Here is a 15,620-nt window from a genome sequence, read left to right as displayed (position 1 = left end):
GCCTGGACAGTCATCTAATGTTTCTTTGTAAAGTTGGGGCATTTGTCTTTAGCCCACAGGGCTAGAGTCTCTCAGTCACTTCTCTCAGTGTTCTGTAGAATGTCTGGTAGTTTCCTCTGTGAAGCAGGAACCTGAAGGACCATTTTGTCAAGCAAAGTTTAGTGGTCACCTTTTTATGGGTCCTGCATGTCCAGTCGATCAAGCAGTTCAGGCAAGAACAGTTTCTTGTCCAAATGGCTATTTTTGTCAAGGTGAAGATAAACTCCATATGAAGTGTCTTCAATGCCCATCCTCCTCTCTGAAGTAAATAGGTGCTGCCAGGAGCAGACATGTCTCATTGTCCAGAAAGTCTAAATTTTAAAAGTATTTTAAATGCCATATTCTGTAGGTCTTTGAAGTATTTGAAGATTACCTATCTACCTGAAATATCTCTGTGTATACCTAGAAGACTTAACTAACATGGCTACAAGTATGATTATCCTAGATGATTAATTATTAATCTATTTTTATTATCCATTTCAATTTAAAATGAGCTATGCAAACATAATACCTTAAACATGAGTAGAAATATACACACAGTATAATAAAATTAACTTTAAGTTCGTATCAATAGACTAAAATCTATACCAATGTAAAACATTTTAAACAAGTTGTTGCTCTTTAGAAGTAAGTTCCTTAATCTACCCTTTTATCCTATTATATCTATATCATATCCCCTTTTCTTCTTTAGAAAAAGATCGTGTCTATAATAAATCTACTTTAAAGAAAAATATTGGTTTTTCTCTGTCCCACACCAGAGGGCTTTTCTGATTTGGGACACAAGAATCTCTTAACCTTTTCTTTTAGCAATATGTTTAGAGAAGGAGTGAGCCAATTCCATCTCCAAAGCCAGCTTGATAATTTTGGGAATGTGGACGTAGTTTCTCTTACTACTTCCTGCTGGAGGGGGGCGCTGCATCTTATGGGGACACAAAGAAAATTTTAGGATTATGGAGTAGTCCATTAAGGTGAACCTCTGAGCCAGTTGCCTTGAAAACATTCTGGATGTCGGATCATCTGGGCCATGGTGTCATCGGAGACCTTTCAGGTGATCTTGGCTGATCAAACCTGATGTATCTTAATCTGGAACAAATCCATAGCCTCTGGCTTTCTGTGGAAACAAAAGCAGAGACTCCTTTCCAAAGCAACATATCCTTATATCCAAATTTTGAAGTCAAGATACCTTTAAAATTTACATATTTTTTAACTCAACAGCTTTTACGATCAAATCTTTTTCTGCAGTTAAAAGTCCCAAAGACAAGACAAACCAGATTCTCTGTGTAATATCATCTTTGTAAGATTGAAACACCGCTGTGGCTTCTGGCTCCACCCACCTCAGCTTCCTAACATGGCGGTGGTACAGTTTACCGCCAGCTCTGGGTCTGGAGCCATGTGTACCATCAACTATCAGAAGCAGTTCTATCAAAGCAGCGCGTAGCCCAGAAATCTTTTTTTTTTTTTTTTAACTAGCAAAGGCTAAATCCACCACGCAGCAGAGTAAAGTGTCGCTTGTAGATTCCTCATTCCTGCCACACTGCAGGTTAGAAGAACACGCCAGGAACCCGCCACAGTAGCTCAAACCAGCAGGCTGCCGCTAACTTGTGAGAGACAATTAGGAAGCTGTTTTTAGCTCCGTCTTAGAATCTTTTTTCTCAGGTTTTAGGTGGAAACTCTTGCCAACACGTTGGACGCCATTTGTAGTTAGAGTTTTCCTGCCTGGCACACAGTCAGGACAAATCTCTCTCACCCGCCAGTCCCACAGTCGCTCAGACCCAACCAAGAAAGCACACAGAAACTTACATTGTTTAGAAACTGTATGGCTGTGGCAGGCTTCTCGTTATCTACTTCTTCTATCTTAAATTAACCCATTTCTGTTAGTCTATACTTTGCCACATGGCTTGTGGCTTACCGGTGTCTTTACGTGTTGCTTCTCATGGCGGCGGCTGGCGGTGTCTCTCTCCAACCTTCTACTTCCCAGAATTCTCTTCTCTCTTGTCCCGCCTATACTTTCTGCCTGGCCACTGGCCAATCAGAACTTTATTTACACAGAGCGATATCCACAGCATGCAGGCATACATGCAAAACATTCATACATAAAATATAAATAAATAAATAATAGACTTTAGGTATGCTATTAAAAATCAGATATGTAGCAATTATATTTTGTGATGGGCAGAATTTTTTGCAACTCCATTTCAAGTAAATTTACATAGAGGTTTATACACCCTAATTTTCTAAAATTAACAAAAGAAATTTTTGTATTCTGTAGAGGTAATAGTCATTGCATTAAATCCATACTTGATCAATTCAGCCATATGACCAAGATTTAACTCAGATTTGCCATGCATTAGGGTATTATAGTCAGAGAATGTTTTCTTTTTGTTCTATTTTTATTTTTGTTCTCCTCATATCTCACATTTTATAGCAGATGGTCTCATAACTACAAAAAATTGACAACTTTGATTATATACACTCAGTAAAACATGAGACATCAGAAAGTTTCTTTTCAGTCCTTATTAGTGAAGTGAATTATTTTGAAAAGTTCTTTGGTATTATCAATGCTGGCATAACATACAGAAGGTTTTACTTGTTTCTCCTTCTATTTCCACAAATGTGCAACACTCAATATCAGTTTTATCAGATAAATCCCTAGGGGATTTCTAAGATAATTATTTCCAGGGTCCTCATTTTGGTCAGAACACACAGGCTAATTTCACCCATGGGGCAATTTCAGGAAGTAAATATAGGGTAAGCCAAAGGGAAGGCTGTCTTTACACAAGGATAGCTTCATAAGGACACATCACTTGGAAGAAAATATGACCCAAAAGAAAACCATGAGTTTGATAAGTCATCACTCTGATATTATTCTGTAAGTTAATTCTTGGTTTTAGTTGAACAGTTTCTTTTACTTCTGTCACCTTTAGAATCCAATTAATGTGTTTTCTCTAAATCTTCTATTCCGTATATGCTCATGTCCACAAAATCATTGTTCTTTATCTGATAATCCATGAGTAGTATCCTGCTAACATTGTATAAATATTTCCTTTAATTTAACCAGACACAATCTTTTTAATCCTAAGAGAGCATAGTAGATAAAATAACATTCAAAATAGAAATGGGAGAAAAAAAATGAAGAAAGTTAAGTGATTATTGTGGAAATAAGGTCAAAATTTCCTACCAACTATTGTCTGCTAGAAGAGAAATTAGCCTTTCCCAGGGATGAGCCCCTAATTAATAATTAAATGTAGAATGTTCACTACTGTAACCATGTTTAACAACAAAAATGTGTTCAGCAAATTGAATTTATGTGCATTTGTGCATACATATACATACATACGCCTAGATATGTAGCAATAATTATCAAGGAAAAGAGGCTAGCCACTTGAGGGGTGGCATGGGAACAGTATGTAAGGATGGTCTTTGTTAGTGGTTTGAGGAAGAAGAGGGTAGGAGTAAAGTGATTGAATTCTACTTCAATTAAATACATATTTAAATCATAAAATACACATACAACCAAAAACTCAAAATCATTTAAAAAAACAAAGCAAGTAGCAACATAGAAACTATCAATCTGGTAGCAAAGCAAGCTATTAGAAACTACTGGAATACTACTCTTTAGTCATCAGTGTCTGTTACATGGTAGCTCTTAAGTTGTGTAATTATGACCAAAACTATAGATGCTTACAGAAATGCAAATACTGAGACTAATACAAGTTTCAACACTTTGATAGAAGGGCAATCAAAACAGAAGAAATTTAAAAAATAGAAGAAAATTACTAGTTTGTTTCTACACTCATAAAAAGGTTATTTGGTTTGTTTCTTTTCATTTAGTTTTTATATTTATCATATAGAAGCCAACATTAGATTTTCTAGGAGAATTGTTACTAAGATAGATGCAAGAATTACAGTGATGCTTTAATAGATTAGTGTATTTCATTAGGTCTTTGAAAATACTGATAGATCTTGGGCAAGAGAAAAGAAGGGTGAAATGGTTTTTATGTTCCTAAAAGCAATTTGCATGTTGAATATGCTTTTTCAATTTGCATATTTCACAGATAAAGAATAAGTATATGCCAACTTGGAGAAATTCTAAGTAACAATTATTTTATAGAAATGTGATTTTATATATCTATATCAACACACATACATGTTATGCATGTATAAAATATATTGTATAAATATATAAATGTATTCAGATATAAATACACACATCCAAATACATACATACATACACACACACACACATCAATGTGCATATCTTAAACAAAAAGTTCATATGAATATTAAAATCATTAGCCATATCTTTACAAACAGTATTGTTTCAAGATATACTAGGAAATATGATTTTAGGAAACAACTCATGTTTCATTCTACTCTGGATATTTGAAGGGTTTAATACTTCCTGTGTGCATATTTAATTCTATATAGTCACAACACAGTATTAAATTGAGAATATAACATTCTTTAAGCTATTGTAAGATCTGGCATGATTTTTCCTAGCTCTTCAATCATCATGTGAAAAAAAAACATGCTGAGTAGTAATGCAATTAAATCACTATCAATCTAGGAATCAGCTTAATGACTGATAGAATTTATTTGGTGGTTAACTCACAAGACAGAGATTAAGTATTGTAGAAGGATATTGGAAGGGTGAGGCAAGGTCCAAATTGTTTTCTGGTAAGCTCTGCCTTGGTCTGTCTCAGCCTCCAAAATCAATGAGGTAGAGAGAGTGCATATGTGCATCCCAGGTCTTAAGAATCCCTGCCAGCCATGCCCAAGATTCAGGTACCGAGCAGCTGCCTGCTGCCTCACTAGTGGCAGTGCATCAGGGCACGGCACAAACAACCACTCACTACAGAGTAGCATCATAAAAATAGGCCTATTAAATCATGGTCACTCCCATGTATCAGAAAGTAATTGTAAGATACTTTACATTCACAGAGGTCTGACACAGTAGTGTCCTACGTCTATAATACTAGAGAAGACAATTTAAAAGGCATTACTTGAGACTTAGTTCTACTTTGCAGCAGAGGTCCCAAAGACAGTCTGACACAAATGAAAGCACTCTCTGAGTAATTTCTTTTATTAGTGGCACAGTTCTATGGTGATTGTCAAAAATTGAGCCCAACAAATCCAGTGCCAATAGACATGCTACAGTGAATGGGGAAAGCCTAGGAATCCTCAGTCCTATGCAAGGAACCATAGCCAACTAAGGAATCCTGGGAGTGGAAGAAGAAGGATACCCTAAGGAAAAGCACACCAACTGGTTATCCAACACCAAATAGTCAATTCTGAAAATATATTTGCAATAACATTATACAGAATAGTTTGTATATATAAACAATGAAGAAAGAGCAAATGAATTTCTTTTCTACTTCTTTTTTAGTAAATGTAGATTTTCTTCGAATACAATATAGTCCCATCCCTCTACTTCTCACAACGCCCTCTCACCTTTTTTTCCTCATTTGGATCTATTCTCTTAATGTCTGTCATTAGAAGAGAACAGGCTTCTAAGATATAACAAAAAACATAATGAAATAAAATATAATAAGGTAAAACAAAAACCATCATATCAATGTTGGACAAGCCAAGCCAATAGAAAAATCAAAGATCTGCAAGAGAATGCACAAGAATCCAAGACACACTCATTTATACATTCGAAAGTCTCTTAAAAGTACTAATCCAAAAGCTCTAGTATATGTGCAGAAACCTGGTGCAGACCCATGTAGGCCCTTGCTTGTTGCTTCAGTCTCTCTGAGTTCATGTGAGATTTGTTTAGTTTATTTAGAGGGCTTTGTTCTCCGCATGAAATGGAAAGAAAACAAGGAATAGTATATGGGAGAATTTGGAGGGAGGAAATAAAGATAGAAATGCTGTAATTAATATTGTAATCTTAAAAATTAAAAGAAATAATACAGAAAAAAACCAAAAAGTTTGGGTTGGCCTGAAACTTTTTGATATGTGAAATAATAAAAAAAAAAATCAAGGAAAACAAACTCTATGCTATATAATCAGTGTATTTTCCTTACATATTTGGTAAACCTCTGTAAGACACATGTGTTTTCTTATCTGCCATCACACTTTTTTTTTTTTTTAAGCTGAGGATCGAAGCCAGAGCCTTGCGCTTGCTAGGCAAATGCTCTACCACTGAGCTAACTCCCCAACCCATCTGCCATCACTCTCTTAAAGCAGATGGATGTGTTACCAGATGTCTTCAGAACTTTCTTGTTTTTCAACCTTTCTCCACCCTTCTCAGTTCTTAGAAAACAAGAATGTAAAATAATCCTGATTATATCATCAATTTTTTCATTGTTCACCTGCTTTAGGTTAAAACCAATTAAGACCCATACGTTGAAAAGCATCAAGAGAGTTACTGAAGGGAGCAGAAAATGGGCAATGATTATCCACCATCTGGCTTGAGTATTGTCCATTAGATCAGTATAAGCTCCCCACTTGTGCTTTGAGGTGAATAATTGCTTCTCACTGAAAGTGTAATGTCACACTCCTCTAAGGCTGACAGGACAACTTTGCTTACACGTTTATGTAATTTAGTCTGTTCTTTAAAACAACAAAGATGATCAACATTTAAGTGATATAATGAAAAAACATGCTGATGATAGATTGGTGACAGATAATATGTTATTAATGTCAGGAAACTACAATATTTTAAAATCTAGGGGCTCTCAAGATTGGTTTATGCAATTTAAGATCAATATTATCTACCACTAAGACTAAACTAATTGTGGTTTTTAGCGCTTAGGTCTGAATATGCTTTGCTGTGTTCTTTGGTCAATCCTTCCCTACAGGTATTTACAGTGGTATTTTGTTAATCAGTTTAGTTGAATAAATAAGTTCTGTTATATATATATATATATTTTTTTTTTCCTTCTTCTTCTTTTTTTAGAGCTTCGAATCGAACCCAGGGCCTTGAGCTTGCTAGGCAAGCTCTCTACCACTGAGCTAAATCTCCAACCCCTGGAGATACAAACTTGAATCTGGTTTGTATATTTTGATCTGGTATCTGTGTATATCTTATATGGCATTCTGTTCTGTATGCTTCCTCACTGAGGTTTTCCCATCATTTACTTTATAGCTTAAGCTAGTATTTTACTTTTCCAATGTCACAAAACAATTCTACTGATGCCAAATAAAATCATTATGCATGCTGTCCAAAATGGTAGCATCCTTGTAGACCATTTTACTGATATTCAGTACAATTCCTCATCTGTTTCCAAATTTAACCCTCATTTTCACTGTGGAATATCATGACCGCTAGTGACAAATTTAGACATTTTTAAAAAAAAGAAATAACACACATTTTAAGGTTTCCACATTGTTGTCCTGCTTCCTCACTACTCTCTGACAGAGGAATTTCCTGATAGAGCATGTGGATGACAGTCACAACTAACGCTTCTCTTTATGGGAAGTTGCTCTTGGCTTTCACTTGGGCAGCAGTGTCGCTCCCATTTACCTTAGATTTCTCTTTACATTTATGCATTTCTGTTCAGGTAAGTTTCAAAGGGAATGCCAGGTTCTACAAAGGAAGTAGAATTCCTCATACTACTAATTCATAATCTTTCTTTCTTTGTAGGTTACTTCTGGAGACACACTGAGCCAAATGGATGGAGGCAATCAGTCTGTGGTGTCAGAATTTATACTTTGTGGACTTGCACACTCACAGAGTATTCAAGTCTTACTCTTCTTGATGTTTTTGATACTTTATCTGCTCATTGTGTCTGGAAATATTGTCATCATGCTCTTAATCACCACTGACCGCCATCTCCACTCTCCCATGTACTTCTTGTTGGCCAACCTGTCCTTTGTTGATATGTGGCTTTCCTCAGTCACCACTCCTAAGATGATATCAGACTTTCTCAGGGAAAATAAGACCATTTCCTTTGCAGGCTGCATATCCCAGGTCTTCTTTGCCCATTGCATTGCTGCAGGAGAGATGGTGCTGTTGGTGGTAATGGCTTATGATCGCTATGTGGCCATCTGCAAACCACTCCACTACTTCACCATTATGAATCTGAAAAGATGCACTGGGTTGGTGTTGATTTCTTGGACTACTGGCTTTGTGCATGCCATGAGTCACCTGGTAGTGATTGTGGAGCTGCCTTTTTGTGGCCCCAAGGAAATAGATAGCTTTTTCTGTGATATGCCATTGGTGATCAAACTAGCTTGCACGGATTCCCATGATTTGGATATTCTAATGAATGCTGACTGTGGGCTTGTGGCTGTAACCTGCTTCATTCTCTTGCTCATTTCCTACACATATATCCTTATTACTGTTCGCCAGAGTTCCAAAGCTGGTGCATCTAAGGCTCTGTCCACATGTACTGCCCACATCACAGTGGTGATGATCTTTTTTGTGCCCTGCATCTTTATTTATGTGTGGCCACTAAATATTATTTGGTTGGATAAATTTCTTGCTGTATTTTACTCTGTTTTTACACCTCTCCTAAACCCAGCTATTTATACACTGAGAAATAAGGAGATGAAAAATGCTATGAAAAGATTTGTAAGCAACTACCTTGGTCCCAAAGGAAATTCCTAATACCAAGAAATGTAAACTTATCACTTCAAATAATGAGAATAACAGTATGAAATTGATTTAAAATCAGGAAATAAAATTTGTACCAATTTACCCAAATAGGTATAATTTAACATTTTAAAGAAAATGTGACATTCATTGACCAACCATGAAAACATTGTAGATCCTTCACCTTAAATCTAAACACGAATGCTTTTTATATACAGGAATGCCATGAAACTATTATTCTATGTCTTTAATAAAGTTTAGCTTAACATTTATTGAGCAGACTCATATGTTTACCTTTGTGGATAACACGTTATTAAGTTTTACCTGAATATGATTCTGAACACTACCACATGCTCCAAATTGTTCAATATCTTTGCCAATTAGCCAAAGTCATCCCTTTTTCTTTATCACAGCTATCTAGCAATACACTAATCTGGTAGACAGGATAAATTAAGCAAAGTAGAAACAAAATTTATTGCTTCACAAAAATAACAGTAGACTATACTCTGTGTTTTTAAAATTTTAAATCAGATAAAGTATAATAATAAAACATACCAATATAGTTTAATGAGATTTCTAAATTATCTCAATCTGAGACTAACTTTTGTTCTTTAAATTACTTTTTGTTATTGTATAATATTCTAAAATATAATATCCTTGAAGACTGTTTCCATAGATTGACTGATTAGTTATTAGAATATTTTACTTAATTCAGTGGTCAACACACTTGGGACATTTAACAAACACACTGTTAAGTACAATACAGTTCTCTTGGTCAGCATATCTACAGATATCTCTTAAAACAATCCAAAATTGCTTATCAGCAAAGAGACTCCAGCTGGCCCGAGCATGGCAAACACGGCTCTGCCTTTTTAAAAATCATTAGATTGCATTCCTAAAGCTAGCCACCAAGGTCTATTCTGTTATTTGTCCATCTCGTCCTCCTGAGGTTGAGGACAAGGTTCAGCTATCAAAGTATTGGAGTCCTACAGTCAAAAGCACCCCTCAGCTGCCCTGATTTCCATGCCCAATTAAACACCTCACCCTATCTAGAGGTTTCTGCTTTTCCATTTGTGAACTGCCATTTTCCTGTAGACCATGCCTGTGTCCTCTATCCAGAGGCCTTCCTTTGTCCCCCAGGACAAACATCTCTTTCCCCTCTCCCTTGTTCCTTTCTTCTTTCTCCCATATCCTCTATCTCCTGTCTTTGTCTCTTATTCCCTGCCCTTTCTCCATCCATAAATCTCTTTTGTGCTGAGAACTTGGTCTCTAGGTTTCTTGTGCTGATACTGGTCCCTTCAATAAGGCTCAGTAGACAATGAGAAGTTTGAGTTAAAAGACTCTATTCTTCATATCCTTGCTTCAGCAATCTCTGAGGTGTGGTCTGTTGGTCTGATGCCAAGTTTTGTCTTTTAGAGGCTGCTCTGTGGCTGGATTTTCAGCCTTAGATTTTGTTAAGAATTTCTCCATGAGAGAAAAGGTTATACAATATGCTATTCTCATCTCAACGAGTACTTCATTTCTGTGTAATCTTTTTTAAATTTTCTTAAATTTTTTAAATTTTTAATTTTTTATTATATTTGTGTTTTAACTTTACACATCAATTATGGGTTCCCCTCTCCTCCCCTCCCCGCACCCACCCCCACCTTCCCCCCAGGCCCTCCCCTCCATTCCCTTTTCCTCCAGGGCCAAGACTCCTCTGGGGATTCAATTCAACCTGGTGTATTCAGTACAGGCAGCTCCAGTCTGCTCCTTCCAGGCTGAGCAAAGTGTCTCTGTGTAAGCCCAAGGTTCCAAACAGCCAGCTCATGCACTAAGGACAGGTCCTGGTCTCACAGCCTGGGTGCCTCCCAAGCATTTCTGTGTAATCTTGGCTCTTCAATTTCCTTCTCTCCCTGACTCTTATCCTCCCTTTCTTATCCCCCCTCATTCCTCTCTATCACTTATCTGCTGCTACCTCTGGCTATCTATATTTGTCATAAACACACACTTGGTTGTTACTCAAGTTTTGTTAATTATCTTAAAATCATTAATGACAATGGACTTGATCAAATCAGGTTCTTAATCAAACTCATTGTTGCAGTGGTTAATGTCTTTCCCGTCTCTCAGTCTGTACCAAGTCTTTACACATGCTTTTTATTCTTTGAATTTGATGAATATTCCAAACAATTTGTCTAATTAAACATTACATATTTGGTTTTATTTTATTGAATCTTTGTAGTTTTTTTGCACATTTCTCTCTTTCCTGTAGAATGTCATTAGGCAAATAATCTTTCTTAATTAACATCACTATTAGTTAATTTATATTTCATTTCTCCACATGATATGAATCATGATCTCTGTTTTCAAGTTGTCTGCCTATCTATCTATTGTAAATTTTATGGCAAAACTCTTATATGCTAATATTAGCTTACTAGGTCCATTCCCAGAGAAAAATACCTCATTTTTATTTAATGATCACTTTGTGGATGCTTTTATGTACTTACGCTTAAATTTTTTATACTCATTGTTATGATTGGAGTATATCACTGATCCTCATGTGGTCCAGCTCTTGTAACTGGCAGATTATTCATTTTTTTTCTGTGTTTTTTTTGGCTTTATCATAATAGTAATTATTTGGTCACCTTTAAGTTTGACATTGTATGGTTCTTTCTCTACATCTTCACTCTCTGGTTCAATTACTAAATATTGAAATCAGGTACCTTATATTCCAGAGATGATATTTAAATGAAATTTCAGCTTACATTTATTTTAGTATGAACAAATTTGAAAATATTTATTGTAAATATGGTTTTCATCTTATGTATAATCTGTAAGTTTAAAACTTTTGCTAGTTTCTATTAGGTTACTGAGTTCATGAAAGCTAATTAACTCATGTATAATAACTGTTGTTATTTAAGTATTAAAATTATTAATTAGGAGTGATATTAATTCACTTTTTATTACCTTATTTTTAAATAGTTAAATATAATATTAAAATTAATTTTATATATAACATTTTAAAGAAATATTTACTAAATTTATGAATTATGAAGAAATTAACACACACTTTAAAATGTTTACATTTTTAAACTAATTCTCACCTTCAGTTCATTTATAAATTGTCCTGTGATACAATGAATAAATATATATCCTTTTTGACACCACACAGTGATTCCACAGCTTTATTAACAGCTCCTTTATTTTACCACTGATTAGAGATGCTGTCAGATAACAGGCAAATCTTTTTTTGTGTTTTAATATCTTTGTGGCTTTTTGTACTAGTTTTTTTTCACTTAGGCACAATTTTAACCCTTTTGCTTTCTGAATTTCCATTTTTATTCATACATTCAGATCATAATTTATTCAGCTAAATAGCTTATTACTCAGAGTATGTGATATCCAAGTTTAGCCTGCTTCCATGACAAGCATGGGAAAGATTAAAAGTTGGCAAAATCACTGCTGTGTTTAAAAACTTATAGTCTCCTCTACTTCTGTCCTGAAATGTAGAATTCCTCAGTATAATGACAGTATATGTACACATTAGTATGCACACAAATATACATGTTTGCACATGAATGTACACATTCCAGTTGTATCTACAATGCCCCAAATGAACATCTACTAAGATTGAAACATATCATGTTATTGAAACAAGCTGTGAAATACCAAAGGCTTTAATACTCTTGACGACATTGACATAGATGATTAGTATGGCTATTATCATACTAGGTATCATTCATTGAGTGGTGGATATGTCATATGTTTATATTGTCTGATGTGTCTCTGTTATTTCATTACTTGTCATAATAGCTACATGCAATACATATTGTGATCTCCTTTTTATTAATGTGGGAATATAATCTTACAAAATTGATTAAATACCCGTAATTATGTTTAGTAAGGTCAAGTGGAATTGAATTCAACATCTTTTAACTTTAAAGTTCTGCTAATGTACCTGGGTTGTGGTGGTGCACACCCTTAATCCCAGCACTTGGAAGTCAGAGGGAGGAGGATCTCTGTGAGTTCACAGCCAGCCTGGTCTACAGAGCAAGTTCCAGGACAGGCTCCAAAGCAACATAGAGAAATCCTATCTTGAAACACCAAAAATAAATAAATAGTTCTGCTAATAGAAAATGATAAAAATATGTAATTGATATACTACTCTGCATAAACATGGTAAGAGGCTGGGAAACTCTTATTTACTATCTTATAACTAATTGCTGTATGTCACAGGATGTCAAGCACCTTGAAGGCAAATCATTTTTGCAAGTTCAGTTTTTTTAATCATGCTTGATAATGAACTAATAGATAATTATTTTATAGTAGTAGGAGACAAATCATAGATGCTTACCAGGTAGGAATATCCTTTATGGATCTCAGTAGGTAGCATATAAACACTTAAAACTGAACACATTGTTTTAGTGAGGTGGGTAGTAATTCTTTTACTATGCTTTTATAAAAATGAGTCAAGTAAAATTTTCTTTAGTGTAAAATAGTCCAGCTTATATCTTTTGTTATTTCAAACTCAAAGGTATCCAGAGATTCCCAGTTGTACAAAAATAATCATAACAACACCTTTAATTGTTCTGAAATTAAACAAATGATATTTTAAGTCAGTGTTATTAATTTGGAAACTATATTAAAATAAGGTATGATCACATTGAATAAATTGTGGCAATATTAAAACCTTCTTCATCAATTATTAAGTGAGGTAAAAGTGGAATGTTAAATCATCACAAGGTTTGCTGAAGAATTTAATAACTTACTTCTCTCATTATCTTAGTCTCATAGCTACAGAGGATCTAAGACTTTACCCAAAGGTTTAAATTCCATTGTCTCAGACGTCTCATTGCAACTTTCATCTCTGTGTTCCTCAATGTGTATATAATGGGGTTCAAGAGAGGAGTGACCACAGAGTAAAACACAGCAAGGAATTTATCTAAGGACTTGATGGGAAAGGGCCAGGCATAAATAAAGATACAGGGCCCAAAAAACAAAAGAACTACTGTGATGTGAGCAGTCAGTGTGGACAGAGCCTTAGACGATCTATCAGAAGGGCGGCGCTGGATGGTCATTAGGATGATAGTGTAGGAGATGATTAGGAGAACAAAAGAACACACAGTGAGTATACCACTGTTGGCAACGACCATGATGTCTAACCTGTATGTGTCTGCACAGGCAAGTTTGATTACTCTAGGAAGGTCACAATAAAAGCTGTCAACTTTATTGGGACCACAAAAGGGTAAGTTCACTGCAAAGGCCAATTGACTCACTGAGTGTAGGAAGCCGGTTCCCCATGCAGCAGCCACAATGCCAACACATACATTGCCACACATAATTGTAGTATAGCGTAGAGGCTTACAAATTGCTATATATCTGTCAAAGGCCATGGCTATGAGGGTTACCATCTCACTCCCCCCAAAGAAATGAAGGAGAAATATCTGTGCAAAACAGCCTTTGACAGAGATGACTTTGCGTTTGCTGAAAAAGTCAGCAATCATCTTGGGAGCTGTGACAGAGGACAAAGAGAGATCTATGAACGATAGGTTGGCTAACAGGAAGTACATAGGAGAGTGGAGGCGGGAATCAGAAGTCACAGTTATGACAATAAGAAGGTTGCCAAACACAATTCCTACATAGAAAACAAAAAAGAATGCAAACAGAAAGATTCTAAGTTCCAAAGAATCAGAGAGTCCAATAAAAATAAATTCAGTCACCACAGAATGATTTGTTTCCTTTGATGATTCATTCCAGAAGAGAGTTTCTGCACTTGCCTTGGAAAAGACAATGAAAGGAAGTCAGAGTTGTTATATGCAAATTCTACCCTGGGCTCACTGATTTTGTACTTGGTATGAGCTACTTCACAAAAGCTCCCAAATTAGAAATCAGAACTCATAATTTTTCCTACAGTGCATCCTTGGTTGTCTTGTTCTTCAGGTAGCCAAGGCTCCCATTTCTCCATAGTGCTAGACTACACCCTCACGCCATGTTATTATCTGTGCTGCCTGTCTGCAGTCTCATCCTCCACTCACTTCCTTTTCCTCTGATGGTCAAAACACTGTGGGATATAGAACATTCCTTACATTATTTGATGTTAAAGTATTTAGAGGGAAAACAAATCCCCAAAATGAAACAAATGAAAAAAGAAATACTTGATTTAAAAAGATTATGTGACACAGCAGACATGTATAACATAAAAGACAAAGATAGACATTGATGAATAATGTCCATATATCTTTTTTTCTCAGCAGAAGAAAAAAAAAACTTGTCAAAAAGAAATAAAGGTTGGAAAACAGATAGGATAAAAATAAGGAAAAATGTTTGATTTAAAAATGGGAGGATGAAAGATTCCTAGTGGAGATGTCTAAGGTAACTTTAGGAAAATTCAGTAAATATTTTGTGAGTAATAACACAAAGTAGTTTAATGGAAGATTAATTTGGAGGCAGATTCTGGAATTAGTAAATGTGATTATTTTTGTCATGAATATGAGGCACTGGGGAAAAAGATTTAATTTGTTGACTCTAGCCTTAAAGTGTTTTTAAGAGGGAGAAATTTGAAGTAAAACTAAGAAACTGTTTGAAGCCCAACAGTAGGTAGTAACTACAAATTGTGGTTGTGTGAGCTGAAAAGAGGAATCTTTCAAGTGAGCCCATCCAGCAGTCCTCTCTATTGCTTGAGAAGTGAGTTTGTGAGCTGCAAGTCTGCACAGTTGAATATGTACCTGAATGACCTTGAAGACACCACTGAAATTTGTGGCCACATTGGATGAACAGTGCGGGAAGCATTGGGTGTAACTATGAAAAAATGTTTTCTAGTTGATAACATGAGGCATATATACCTAATAATTTATAGCTGTTACTAGAGTCGTAAAAACAATTAACAGGAGGCAAGGATTAAACAATTTTTCAAATGTTTTAAGTATTTTTATTCTGAGTAAGCAGGAACAATGTAACATGTTTATTTCTGATACCAGTTATAGTGAACACAAGGGGGACAATATTCTAATATTCTAATTACTTTTAAGAATATGACTATATAGAAGGAACCAATGGAAAG

At 35.4% G+C, this 15,620-nt stretch overlaps 2 protein-coding genes across 2 annotated transcripts; one reads left to right on the top strand and one right to left on the bottom strand.

Moving 5' to 3' along the window:
* Positions 1–7,636: 7,636 nt before the first annotated feature.
* Positions 7,637–8,596, top strand: LOC118582822 (olfactory receptor 4K3-like). The gene has a single exon (XM_036185934.1). It carries the CDS (start codon positions 7,658–7,660, stop codon positions 8,594–8,596), a length of 939 nt encoding a protein of 312 aa, XP_036041827.1. The 5' UTR covers positions 7,637–7,657.
* A 4,769-nt stretch (positions 8,597–13,365) lies between these two features.
* LOC118581854 (olfactory receptor 4F4-like) lies at positions 13,366–14,525 on the bottom strand. Its single transcript, XM_036184270.1, has 2 exons — positions 14,472–14,525; positions 13,366–14,337 (listed from the first exon to the last, which is right to left on the bottom strand). The coding sequence occupies exons 1-2, from the start codon at positions 14,523–14,525 to the stop codon at positions 13,366–13,368; spliced, it is 1,026 nt and encodes a 341-aa protein (XP_036040163.1).
* Between the last annotated feature and the right edge of the window lie 1,095 nt (positions 14,526–15,620).

Source organism: Onychomys torridus, chromosome 4 (assembly GCF_903995425.1).
Source record: "Onychomys torridus chromosome 4, mOncTor1.1, whole genome shotgun sequence".
Classification (NCBI taxonomy): Eukaryota; Metazoa; Chordata; class Mammalia; order Rodentia; family Cricetidae; genus Onychomys; species Onychomys torridus.
The sequence above is the reverse complement of the archived record's forward strand: the minus strand, read 5'-3'. Positions and strand labels throughout refer to the sequence as shown.